At 37.3% G+C, this 13,578-nt stretch overlaps 2 protein-coding genes across 9 annotated transcripts in view; both read right to left on the minus strand.

Moving 5' to 3' along the window:
- LOC149044113 (scavenger receptor cysteine-rich domain superfamily protein-like) overlaps positions 1 to 1,659 on the minus strand; it is a 37,019-nt gene extending 35,360 nt beyond the window's left edge. For all 6 annotated transcript variants that reach the window (XM_089208662.1, XM_089208664.1, XM_089208663.1 and 3 more), the window contains exon 1: positions 1,404 to 1,659. In XM_089208662.1, coding sequence (XP_089064788.1) covers positions 1,404 to 1,440 — 37 coding nt within the window. In that variant the 5' untranslated portion in view covers positions 1,441 to 1,659. The remainder of the gene's footprint in view (positions 1 to 1,403) is intronic.
- Positions 1,660 to 8,007: 6,348 nt separating this feature from the next.
- LOC113677713 (tyrosine kinase receptor Cad96Ca) overlaps positions 8,008 to 13,578 on the minus strand; it is a 13,525-nt gene continuing 7,954 nt past the window's right edge. For all 3 annotated transcript variants that reach the window (XM_089208694.1, XM_089208693.1, XM_089208695.1), the window contains 10 exons: positions 13,530 to 13,563; positions 12,691 to 12,988; positions 12,483 to 12,593; positions 12,176 to 12,366; positions 11,556 to 11,678; positions 11,274 to 11,344; positions 10,233 to 10,273; positions 9,564 to 9,660; positions 9,340 to 9,439; positions 8,008 to 8,921 (listed from right to left, as the gene is read on the minus strand). In XM_089208694.1, the coding sequence (XP_089064820.1) occupies positions 8,856 to 8,921; positions 9,340 to 9,439; positions 9,564 to 9,660; positions 10,233 to 10,273; positions 11,274 to 11,344; positions 11,556 to 11,678; positions 12,176 to 12,366; positions 12,483 to 12,593; positions 12,691 to 12,988; positions 13,530 to 13,563 (1,132 nt within the window). In that variant the 3' untranslated portion in view covers positions 8,008 to 8,855. The remainder of the gene's footprint in view (positions 8,922 to 9,339; positions 9,440 to 9,563; positions 9,661 to 10,232; positions 10,274 to 11,273; positions 11,345 to 11,555; positions 11,679 to 12,175; positions 12,367 to 12,482; positions 12,594 to 12,690; positions 12,989 to 13,529; positions 13,564 to 13,578) is intronic.

Here is a 13,578-nt window from a genome sequence, read left to right on the forward strand (position 1 = left end):
TTTCAGTTGCAGCTGCAGAGCTCGAAGTTAGGATAAAATTGCAACTGAATGGGGCCGAATTATGTACTTGAAGGCTTCAGTTTGCAAAAGAATTAAGCTATTTTTGTATGATTCATAACTTTGCATTCCCCTTCCCCTTTCAACTATGTTTGTGAACAGATAAGTACTGGATTGCGCAGCTAGAGAAGGGATCATAGGTAAGAACTAGAGGTTGCAATTGGCATGCTATTAATTCGTTGATGTTCAACAACTGCTTTTTTGCAGATTGTTACAGTCAGTAAATGGTATGGGGTATAATCTGCGAATGATGTATATATCTAATACACAAAGAATGAGATATGTTGATAAAAATTGAAAGTTCTTGATACAGTGAATGTTGATATAGTTGTTCATTGATAATTTGATGTATACATCATGATGTTGTGAAAATATTAAGTTAATTATATTTCATGTGAATTGTTTGTTAGAAAATAATTTAAAAAATGGGCTTTGATTTAAAAGTGATGTGATATTATCATAAGATACAAGGAATGAGATATGTAGATAAACAGAGAATGTTGTTGATACAGTGAATGTTGATATGGTTGTCCATTGATAACTTGATGCATATATTATGAATATATAAGTTAATTTTGTTATATTCATCGTATGTTAAATAGTAAACCCAAATAAATGAAGTTCTTTTCAGTGTAATTTACTGTGTTAGGGGAAAATCAATTGTTTGTATAACTCAACAAAACCCCAGACTCCCCCAGACTCATCCCCCAGACTCCCTTAGCGGCTCGCGCCTTCGGCGCTCGAAACTTGCCTCGTCTTGTTCCGAAGTCTGGCTACGGCCCTGTTCAAAAGAATCGAACTTAAGAGTGATTTAGAGTGATTTTAATCACTCTAAATCACTCAATAATCCGGATAATCGAGGGTCCGGATACTCGAGAATATGAATATTAAAATATTCATATTCTCGAGTATCCGGACCCTCGATTATCCGGATTTTTTCAACAAGTTCGAGATAATCGACTGTATCAGGCGCTTGTAAAATACCTATTAACAGAAGCCTTTTCGTTTCAGGTTCGAGCGAATGAAGATTTCAATGATCCTTAAATAAAACGCAAAGGAGTACACCAGGGTAAACGCAGTGAGGTGCGAGTGTCGATTACCCGTCTGTTGGAGTTGCAGTTTAGATCGTTATTCAATTTCAACTTGAATGAGCCTGTCTTGCTAATCAAACCTGTCTTGGTAGATTTTAAAACAAAACAGTTTAATTTTTCGCTCTTCACATTTATCGCTCGATAACAGACTCTGGCTTCGCCCCCGTCAATCATTATGCGATACTCTCGAACTACAAATTAGTTCGTTTAAATATACGTTAAACAAATTAAGTTATCACATCGAAAAGTGCTTACTTCCGCCAAGAAGAAACATGAGCGCTCCAAGCTTCATTCCAAATACTTTAAAGATCCTGACGAGTAATCAGCTTCGCCGTCCACAATAGTTCATTTATAGATAGTCACAATTATTCAGGGCTTACAATAGGAAGTCTCTGAGATGTGCAAATCAATTCTCTTTGTAATGATGTACAGTATTAGGATGCTTGAAGACCCAAGCGGTCGTGGTTACAAGGGATGACCCGAAAGGACCTCATTAAATATTCAAAACACTGACGTCAGACGACGTCTCTGAAGAATGTTCGGCAAATATTCAATATGGCGGCCGAAAGTTAATGCATCGATATCCTCGGTCACATTAACTCTATGTTCTTCTGCAAAGAATAACAATTCTTTAAGGTAAGTTGGAAGTTTCCATAAATGTTTGTTTTCATAAGTTTGTAGCGTGTGAAGGTTTTGTCGTGCATATCGTACAAACAAACATCTTTTGCCGTCGCTTATAGGGGTCCCTATGAGCCATCTCTTTGTCCTCTTGAGACATCCCAGTATAAAATATGTATTAATTTCCGGAGAGACATTTTAATATCACATCTTAAATTTTTGTGACACAAGTCTTTACATCATGATTAAGCTGGAAACCATATCTACCCACCAGTGCTAGAATTATTAAAGTTAACTTTTCACATAGCAATGAGCCCTCTGTGAGCAGGCCAATTATTTATTATCTCATATATGAAAGGCCATGTTTACATTGATTTAAATGTACAAGTAATACATTGCCATGTGGTTTTCAAACTGCGGACAAAATTGTTGAATGTGAACAATCTTAGACGAGATCAAAGAATATCTGAAATTCGTGCAGGCTGTATGTTTAAATAAATACACTTGAATTTTTTTTAGGCCTCTCTTTTCACAGCTTAAATAATGTATATAACTGCTATGATATTTCTTTGGCAAATCAACTTTTTTGCTAAAAAGGCATTTTTGCACTGAGAAAACAACTATTACGTCAGACGTATCACATCTAGGTAGGAGCTCTGTTTCATGTGTTCCATGGTCCATGTAACTGAGAATTCAAAAGCAAATTAGACAGTTATTTCAGATTTAAAAGGATACCTAAGTTCAGTTCTAAAAAGGACTTCATGTACCGAAATAAAGTTCAGACATCAAAGGATCTTTTGATCGTGTTCGGGTATTATAGGGACCGTACTCTCAAGGCGAAAGTGTGGAAGTGACGCTTCACCTAGTACGAAATTTTAACCTACATGAGGAAAAGTTAACAGAATCAATAACGTTTTTACTTCACTGGCGGTTTTTTATTTTATCTGGGTAATTCGCCAATAATTGATTAATATTGTCCGACAAAGATAAAAAAACCCAGTAATTTAAAAACTGTTTGTCTGGGGCTATTGCGGAGGTACCTTACAATCAGGTAATCGCAGCGTCTTCTCAGATAAGCACCTTAGTTGGGCAATTGAGCTTCTTAATAGTCCACTTAAACATTTTTCTTTTTGAAACGAAACAGTGGTCTCCGTCCATCTGCAAGATAAGATATTAATTTTAAAAAATTATGCTTGTTTTACTTTCTTTTTTCTTCAAGGTTATTTTCTCACCTTTTTTTTTTTGCTGGCTACTTTTCTTTTCCTTTGCGTGACGGTCTACCACATGCTAACATTCAGATACTTCTCTCCCAACGATGATCAATGGGCATCCGTCAAATTTTATCCTGTTATGTCCAGCCGCAGGATCTTCGAAGAAAACTTTTTTTTTTTAGATCTCTCACCGTCAGAAGCCCATTGCTTAATAATGGGCTCCTTTCACCGTCTACCAGTTTATTAAAAATTAGAACACAACAGGGGCAGTATTTCAGTCACGCACGTTGTGTGACAGTTCCCCAAGTTTGGTTTTCTGCCAAAAGGTGACATTTTTTAACGCATAGCCGTCGCTTGTTATGCCGAAGGTATCACCTTGCTGTACCTAGCTTAAGCAGCAGTTTGCTAACTTAAAATCAAACGTTTAAATTAGAAACCTAGTTCAGGGTGAGAGCGTGAGATTGAATTCGTTTGCTTGAGAGCTCTATGTGCAGTTTAATGCAATGCGATACTTATCTCGGCGAAGAGTTAGATTTCAACTTGATCTTTTCCAATCTTATCGTTGTTATTGTTTCGAATTCACGTAGAAGTTGGTATGCCGCATCCACTTTGTCAAAGTAGCCAAACGTTCTGTCTGTGGGCACAAATCCTTTAATTTCCTAAATGGAAAATCCATTCCAGACCTTGCACACGATATGTTTAATATTCCCGCTCTAATTTTCCCGCATTTTTTTTTTCGTCAGGCCGTGGTTCTCCACCGACCGGAAGCGAAGCGTGAAATTTCACTTCCGAATCTTGTCAAACGTCAGTCATTATCGTCTACGAGAGGCCCTAAAAGGTCTTAAAAGCACCGAGGGATGAGTCAGAGGGACTCATCACATCGGCAGCGACTCAATTATGCATCACTCGCTTTAAACAATCGAAAGGGGCTCAAACGCTTGCACAATACAAAACTATACGATCATTGAGCTTTGTAATATTAAATATATCTCATAAATGTGAAAGAGGAAAGTGACAGCGGAAACTTTCGGCCGCCATATTGAATATTTTCCAAATACTCTTGAAACAGTTTTCCGAAACACCCACCGACTGCATTCAAGGCGCTCAAAAACCAACTTTCCCTCTTTGCAGGCGAACCAACTTCACACGTGTGTTGACCAAGGACTGAAGTTTGACATAGTGAACGTGTTACGTCAATCGCTATACACTGAATGCAATTATGGAGGTCACTCGGACGGCCCAGGCCAAGTTGCACGAAAGCGAGGTCGTGGGGCCACGCTTTTTCTTGTGTCTTGACTGTCACGAATGGCTGCAAGTGGGCTTACAGAGGACGATATTCCAGGAGCTTCTCTTGCCGGGAGATCACCAGCAACATTAAAAAACGAAGAACTTCGATTCTGGTTAAAATGAAGGATTGAAGTTTGAAATAGTGGACGTGGTGTGTCAATCACTATGGTCTCTGCTTAGGGAGAGTAAGGTGTACTCGAGTTTGTTTTCGAGTTCGAGTTCGTGTTGGACTTTGATTTACGTTTCGAGTTTTTATTTAAAAATCCAATTTTGACACAAGTAAATAATTCGTCGCCGTATAATAAGAACTCCCCCTAAACGAAAAAGAAACTGTCCCATTTTTGCAGGTGAATCTAACCATGCCAAGGAACGTGAGTGAAAACTGAGGCGTTGTAATCCTTCTAAAATCTCTTTAATACCACGTAATGAGCTGAACAAAACAAACAGCTAGGCGAATTCGAGGTATTATTAATATTTTTCATTTTTCCACGAGGTTTAAGCAACAACATTGCTAACACTTACCAATATAAAGGGTAGGGGTGTAGACCTCAAATTTTGAAACAGGAGTAAGGACAAAATTAATTTGCAAATTGCTGTATGCAACAATTAGATTTAAAGTGCGAGATTTCTATCGCGTGATAGTTGATGATGGAGAAACCCGAATACACTGTAACGCAAAGTTGTTTTAGCACAAATCTGATAGTCGTTCACAGCACAACATGAACATGTTTTCATTTTATTTTATTTACACCAGCACACTATTGCACTACTCAAGCTACTCATTGTCTATCACAGATTATTAAAAACTTGATCATCGGATAATGAAATTTAAGAGTTTTTATTGTCTTAGCCATCATGGGTAACGAGCCATTATACCATGCGTGCTCACGGAGACTAGTTTAACCGGAAGTGTTTTTGTACATTGTAACATTCCGTTTGTTCTCACAAAGTAAAGTTGGTGAGATTTATCTATATTTTAGAGCGTTTTACTAAAACAATTATTCCACCCGTGCTTGTTGGATATGAGATGATTTTAGCCATCTATGATCTCATATCCAACGCGTGATCGTGGAACAATTGTTTGATAGATAAGGAGCAGCGTGGCCAATCGGATCGCAGTATTTGTAATAAAACGCTAGTAGATTTGCACTAAAATAGGATAGTTTTTTAGGCAGCTTGTTACATTTTCTTACAAGCTATGATAAATAACTTTCTACTACCCGTCCATGAGCTGACCAGAAAGAAGATAACTGTTCAACTAGTGGGATGAATGTCTCATTCCACTTATGCGTTTTTCATTTCTTAGCAGGAATCACTTCTTTTACATCAACTGACTTTTCCTCCAGCCGTTCATATCGATTTTTTTAGCTACCCTCTTCCAGGTAGTTCTGTGACATACGGGAGAGGGCTACATCGTGAGTTTACTCAAGCCTGATGGAAAAGTTATTTTATCAATCCACTCATCTACGCCCATCCCTACAGAATATAGAAATGTATAACGTGTTCCCAAGGCCATGGATGAAAGGTCTTTCAGATGTGTATCTGTCAAAGCGCGCGCTGTCAAAATTTCGTCTGTCTTGACTTTCTGTGATGCCTTTTTCATGTAAATTATCAATAAGTAACAACATGATTTCTCGTGCAATTTGGTGTAAATAAGCACCTGTAATTTTTTCAAAGACAACAAGTTGCACTCGCCATACGGGCTCGTGCAATTTTGTTTTACTTATAAATGTCCTGTTTTAAACATGCTTTGAGGGGTTCAAGTCCCAGAGAGCGCCTTCTCGTTCTGATTTTATGATGCGCCGTCTTGTGACATATGTGCCGTAGCTTCTATTTAGTACAAAATTATGCTCAGATATTTTCCAGCGGACATCATCTGTTCCGAAAAAAGAACAGTTTTGAACTGTATTTACTATTCCTAAAATATTTGTGCAGCGCGCAGGACAAAATGTCCTCGATCAGCCTAACATTATTGTATGGGATATTTATTTTCTAGTGTTCTCTGGTACGACTTTATAGACAAAGAAATATTTCTTCTCTTAACGCTCTGTCATATCGAATTAGATTTTAAACGCAGAATTATCGTATTGGACATAAGCTTTTGAAACTGGGGAATATCACTTGGGAATTATGTAGAAAATAGCCTTTATTTGGCGCGAAAATATGCACGGATATTTGTCCACGTACATTGTCTGTTCCAAGATGCAAACAGTTTCCTGAGAGCGAAACTCGAGGAAAACTATCAGCTTCAATGACCAGATAATGTCTAAGGGCAAACATACCAGCATATTTTTGTGAAATATTGCAATGCGCGTGAAAAAATATTTACGAATCGCCTCCTGTTTACGGTGCGGGATTTCTTCTTTTGAGTGTTATCTGTTACGGCTTTATGAACAAAACAAATATTTCTCTTCTTCTGTAACAAACACAAAGGCTCTTTCATCTTGAATTAAATTTTAAACGAAGACTTGTCGTAGTGGACGAAGGGTTTGAAAATTGGAGAATATCACTCGGGTGACATCCTCTGAAATCCCATAGTTTTAGCTCATATTTGGTCACGTGATGATTTAGACCAATCGCATACGAGCAAAAATGTTTGATGGATCATAACATCGGATTTTCCCTAGCTTTAGCTGGGACATATTAAGTCTCGTGACGTGTTCACATTAAAAAAATAAATATTTAGTTTTTAATAATCTCCAGCATTTTCACTAATGGGATAGTACAGTTTCAATAAATTCAAAACCTTCGTAAATCGTTGCTTTACATGCGGGTCGGCACACCACAACAGTGTCTTCACTATGCCCACACTTGTGAACGTCCTATCCTCTCGCACTTTATATATTTCTCCCATTTCCTAATGCGTTGCGGGTAAAGTGTCACGGGTTGCGATTAAATTGCTATCGGTGAAAGGAACCACCTTTCATCTCCTAACCGTTCTTTTTCTTATTTACCAAGTGTTCAGTTCAGAAGCGGGATCGAGCCGTTCTGCTTGCTCTATTGTGTAACAGAATGGATTATGTAGCATTTGAGATCGATTTTGTTTCTCAAAACATAACCCGAGACGTAATTTGCTTGAATCAACGATTGCAAGATATTCATCAAAACTCCCAGACGAGACTGCTTCTACGCTTCTTATCTTGTAGAGTATAGAGAAAGTGTAAACTCGAATTCACTTGTTCACTTTCAAAAATTACAAGGTGACCGAGGAGTAATTGGGTTCTACATATGACAGAGATTTGTAACTTATGCAGATGTGATTCAGTTTTGAAAAAAGAACTTCGAAGGACGAAAGGTAAATTGCATCAAATGACTTGACTTCTGACAACTCACAGTCAGTAACAGCATAGACTTCGAAATTTACACTAACTGACAACCGTATCGAAGCGCAAGGGGATAGGAGAAAGCCCCATTCCAGGGTTGCCGTTGTGTTTCAATATTTTGAAATTTGTTTACTACCAATGGATAACCTACGATACAAAGATGAGAAGAAAAATATGGCTATAATCAGTCTTCAGAAAGGAATTATTAGAGTAATTTAGCAAGAGGACGGGAACATCATTTCAGAACGGGAAAGCGCGAGACGACTCTATTTCGACTTCCGGTGTTGGCTTTGCCGTTCTCCCCGACAAGTTCAGGACGTCATTACGCTAGTTTTCGCGTCGCGATCAAAACGCCTAAGATTTGCGTAAATTGTGCACTTATAGACGAGATAATGTTGTATGGAATGATTTCAGAACTCATTTCCAGGATAACCTGGTCCCATTCTTTGTTTTATTCGGTGTATTTGTAAAAATTTACCGCTACATTTATGCTAGATTCCAAATAGGAAACGCGATCGTTGGCAAGTGATCCAAGATTCCAGGGCTTAGTTCACTTTTAGTTGAGCAAGGCTTAAAACAACGTAAAGACTTTTCTTTGATACATTTCTTAAATCCTGTATGAAATCTCTAGGAATGGGATGCTGTTAATTTTATCATGAATTAATTTATTAATAAACTTGCCTCATGATGAAGTTTATCAAAATGAAATATCACGAAGCTTACCTTCTCTATTATTCAGTGTTATTTGTTGTTATTGTCATCTTTATAGCGATGAAAAAATGTTCGGCGAATTGAAGTCAGAAAAAAAAATTTAAGAAAAGTTCGGGTTTACACTTTTTTACGTCTTAAACTTTTGATCAGCGCTGGTAAAAACTAAGACAAGAAAGTCATGCTCTCGCTATAAAAGAAAATGACAATCAATTTGATTGCGGCACGGCTTTCTAAATCTATTAATTTGATTCAGTCTTGAACGACTTTATTCGTTCAAAAAAATAATAAGAAAATTGAACAAAAGCAAGCGTGCATGTACTTAAGATGCTAAACAGCAAAATGTCGGTATATTTGACTATGAATACGAAAACTTAGACGTAATAAAGCTTCACCTTTATGGAAAATGAAACTAAATTAAAATTAAATGTGTTACCTGACCAATTCGTAAAACTCCCTAACAAAGTAAGCGCTTAAGTCGAAGATTATCATTCCGTGAAACTTATTGTGGCAAAATGTTCAAACAATTCGCCAATCAAACACTGAGGACGTGTACCTAATTACACTATTAAATCCTCGACGTTTGCATACAACTTCTTGTCGTACATTCTCATGTTGATCAGCCTCTAAAGAGAAAAAGGGAGATAGCATTATGAAACCGAATGTGTTCCCCCTTTACGTTATATCATGAGTTATCCACATTAAATGTCAGGTAGCAGTATTTTTGGAATTACGAGATGTCATTGTTCGCTTTTTTGGGGGACATTTCAGTGCAATTTTGCAATAGTCTTATCATCTTTTATATAATGACCGTAAAGATTTTTCTGTTGTTGGAACATTTTATTTTGCTTCTCATATACCGATAACAACCGATAATAACCTTTACTTTGTTTGCTTCAAGGAAACAACAGGAAGAAGCAATCCAAACTTCGCACAAATTGGAAGAGATGAGTACATATCAAGTAAGGCTATCTGAATGACAAGCTATGAATTTAAAGATACTCCAGCGTAAAAGAAAATCGCCATGTCCACCATAATTCTCACCTTGTGTAGAGTTTCCTTGTCTTTAACCTGATTTTTTAATTCAGTGAAAGTTGGTCTTTCATCTGGATCATTTTGCCAGCATCTCATCATGATCTGATACCTAGAATTTTTTATATGGAATACAGGATTATTTCATCTTGTGAACATCAAACATCAGTTGATGTGAAATAGTTTATAGAATATTTCCTGTTGCAAGGAAGGAAAAAGACTTAATAGAAGCTTACAATTGATCATCCACGTGTTGTGGCTTAGGCATTCTGTATCCCTCTTCAAGTAGGTTGGCAATTTTTTTTCCATTCATTCTTGGGTAAGGTGAACCGCCTGAAAGAGTTCAACAAGACAGTCGAAATGTTAATGTCTTAAACAACGACCATCAATGAAAGCATCATCTATGTCATTTTGATGGAGTATGAATTTGCATAGGGAGTTGTCTACCTGAACAGAATGCATTGCTATTCGCGAAACCTGCTTCTCTACCGTTTTCCGTGTGTTTTGCTTTCGCGTGTTAATTACCTGTGAGTGTTTGTACGTTTCATTAGTTGTGTACTTGTGGTTGATATTTATATCGCTACATGATGTTACGAAACTTATGTTGAATAATTTGTTAAGTTTTGTGTATAGATTTAGTCCTGTGCATTAACGTTTATGTCCACTTTTTAGAAGCAGACTCGTTGTTTATAAATGCTCTGTATAGTTATGCACATAAATCTTTTTCTCTATTGTGAGTTTATTTCTTGCATATGCATTTTCCCTCCTCAAGTTTAGTACCGTAGACGTGTGGATATTTTAAATAAATGGATGAGCACAACTACTTCGGTTACAAAATTGTTCAGTTCAAATACGTGTATGGCAAAAAAATCTCTGCAGTCTCTTAAATTTCCATCAGACGTTACCTATGGTGAAAATCTCGTAAAGGACAACTCCATAACTCCATCTGCAGGGAGGCAAAGAAAACATGAGTAAAATGGCTGGCTGAAGACATAAACATTATATAAGACAAAACGAATATCTTTTTGACAAACTTTTTAATCCTTTTTTACAGTGATAACATTTACAGGAGGAAAATTTATAAGTTAGTGCGCATTTCTTTCATCTTATTCCTAGCTATTGAGTCATTGTAGAATGTCTACTATCTCTAAGGACGCACGGCCGTTGTATGTGTGCAAGTGTATTTGCTGTAAGGCCCCCTTCCAGTTTAGCCATGGGTTCCAGTCGTTTTTAAGACTGAATTTGAGGCACAAAGTGAAAAGTAAGTATGCCAAATATCACTAGATTTGGAAACTGAATGGACATTTAAATCTTAAGGCGACGGAATTAGCTTTAGTGTTAACGATACTTCGGTTCCCCGACGCAACACGAGTGATGGCTTAAAAAAGAAAACTGAACTTGCTGATCTCAAATGAGGCTTTGCGACGTTTGGACTCTTCTTCGGATCGGTAATTATTATTTTTTCGAGTATTTTCGATAGCATTTCGTTAGAATCCTTTATGTAATTCCTAACACTTCGTGGGACTGGTAGGCGCAAGAAATTCATACATTCTTCGCACTAAAAACAACATATTTAGCACTTCTTTGAAAAAAGTTTTAAACTCGAAATACTTCTTGTCATTATTGCCTTACTTTTTACTTATAGCTTTCAGGTAGCACGCGACTATTATATCGTGGACAAATTGTGTCTGCTATGTCATACAACAATTAGTTGATGCCTGTAACTGTGCGTATATCGAGTTGTGGATGCACTTGGAAAGTCTGGGGAGCAGTCAAGAAGCAAGAATGGCTATCCACCGCCCCTAAAGGAACTCTTACACTTTTCTTGTGCTCTCCAAACTTCCCACGAACATCCATACCAATCCTTACCTTTATGTACGCACGCTAAGCATGAACCACTTGTTTAATAGACGTCATCTTTCACAATTATGATCAGATATACTTACACGTCACTTTTGGTGGTATAGGTACCATAAAACAACGCCTCATAAGCTGTCCACTTCACTGGAAGACGGCCCTAAAGATTTATGAAAGAGAACAAAAATAATAGTTAGCGAGAAATCAACGACAGTTATAGATGAAATAGTACTCTATAAGTATCCGTTATTTCCTTATCAGGTCCAATCCAGAGATATCCTGATCGAAAACCATAAACATGCTATCTCTGCCACAAGAGTTATTGTGTAAGGTGACTGAGCTTAACTGAGTACCCCCCATTTTTGTATTACCTTTGTTTTTCGTTCATAGATATTTTCCTGTTGCACATCTCTGGCCATCCCAAAGTCTGTCACCTTACACGTTTCGTTTTGTCCAACCAACACATTACGGGCTGCAAGATCTCGGTGGATGATCTAAAAGAATGGATTGTGAAAGAAGGGAGAATCAGTAGTTAAAAGAGGAACTGAAAAAAAAGTTCAGATCTAAAATTATCCGCTTTTAGCGAATTCAACAGCGCACGTGTTTCTTACAAGCCCAAGTGATAATAAATTAAAATGCATTAGTACTGTTACAGTTTCCAGGAGAATTGGAGAAAATTCTCTTTCGATAATCAGTGAACTGTTGACAATTGAAAACTTTATGGGAGTCAGTGAGACCAGAAGAAGTCGAGGGTGAGGTACATCTGCAAGGCTGCACAACGATTGCAATCATGTTAATAACAAAAAAGCAAGGGTGATAGCGTTGGAAATTGGAGGGTGCGCCCTACAGAAAAAGCCCTAGACCAAACGGTAAGAAAATGTTTGCAAAATATGAAATAGTATGCATGTCAGAAAAACTTACCATGACGGTACGCCCTACAAGGAATATTTTAGAATTAAATTACGTCTTTTGCATTTGTTAGTTAACTTACAGATTCTGAGGACAGGTAACTCATGCCATCAGCGATTTGCCAGGCAAACTTCATCAACTGCTGTGACGTCAGATTGGTTCGAGGTTTGATATCCGGGTCTTTGTAATAAGTGTCATTTAATCCACGGCTCTTTCTCAGGTAACCAAGCAGATCTCCAAAAGGGACATATTCAATCAGTACCAGGAGTTCCTCTGAAAACAAAGAAGAAAGCGTTTTCCTAAAAATTAAAGCGAATTGTTATTGCCTTTTTTGTAAATTTACAAGGAAAATGCGTTTGGCATCAAAAACCTAGATAATCAAAACATACCAGATTCCGTAACACATCCCAAGAGTTTTATGACGTGAGGATGTTTTTTAAGCTTCTTCATCGTTTCAAGTTCTTTCATCAATTCCCTTTTGTACGATACCTTAGCGTTAGCTGGAGAGTTAAATAGCAAATGTTAATGATATGCAAAACAAAAAACACAAAAAAAAAAAAACAGTAAGAAATGTCCTGAAATAAGTACATGACTCACGTTTGAGCATCTTAATGGCCACTGTAGTCGTATCAGGCCTCCCTTGAAGTCCTACTGCCGTTCCCTTGGCAACCTGTCCAAAAGCACCTTTACCAATGACTTTATCGATGGTAACGTGATGTCTTGGAACTTCCCAGGAGCGTTTTGCTGGATAAGGAAGCTCATAACCTGGACTTGTACTTTGTGCTTTTCTATTATCTTTTCTGGCTTCTCTGAGACCCACGTACTCTGAAGAGGGCTGCCCGGGTGTGCTTGAATGGTGCTGACTTAGTTCAATATCTTGTAGCGTCACCACATTCTATCAAATCAATGTACCCGTTCAACTACTTAATAAATGGGTATGTAACAATAAAGTTTGGTCAATTTCTACAAGAGGCCATACAAGGCAAAAACATTTTAAGCATTTTTATCTGACTTATGTTTATATACTTCCTTTCTTGTATCTTAAATCAACAAAAAGCATGTCCTCCACCACTGAAAGGATCATGTTCAACGGATTGACCGAGATTTCTGGAATTATTTGAAGATTTATTTCAAAAACAAATCTCAACCGAAAGCAGACCTATGAATTAATTTATGTGTGAAATTTGGAACAACCGAGAAAAAATCTAGTGATTAGCTTGACCTGGTCCCACGGCAAAGTCCATATCCAGTTATAGGTTATTAATCACATGGTATCTGCAACCCGTTTCAAATACATTCCTTCTGCATTTTTAGTAAAATCCTTTTTTCTCTTCCTTCAAAGATTGCCAATTTCTCGTGAATATAGCAAATTAAAAGTAAGATCACATACTTTATCCTCGCACCGATGCAACCTTAATGTCTTAGCCGTAACTTACGTCGTAAACAGTTTTTTCTTCTTCATAAGTCCTACTGTAAAGAAAAATA

Source organism: Pocillopora damicornis, chromosome 6 (genome assembly GCF_964200805.1).
Source record: "Pocillopora damicornis chromosome 6, jaPocDami1.2, whole genome shotgun sequence".
Taxonomy (NCBI): Eukaryota; Metazoa; Cnidaria; class Anthozoa; order Scleractinia; family Pocilloporidae; genus Pocillopora; species Pocillopora damicornis.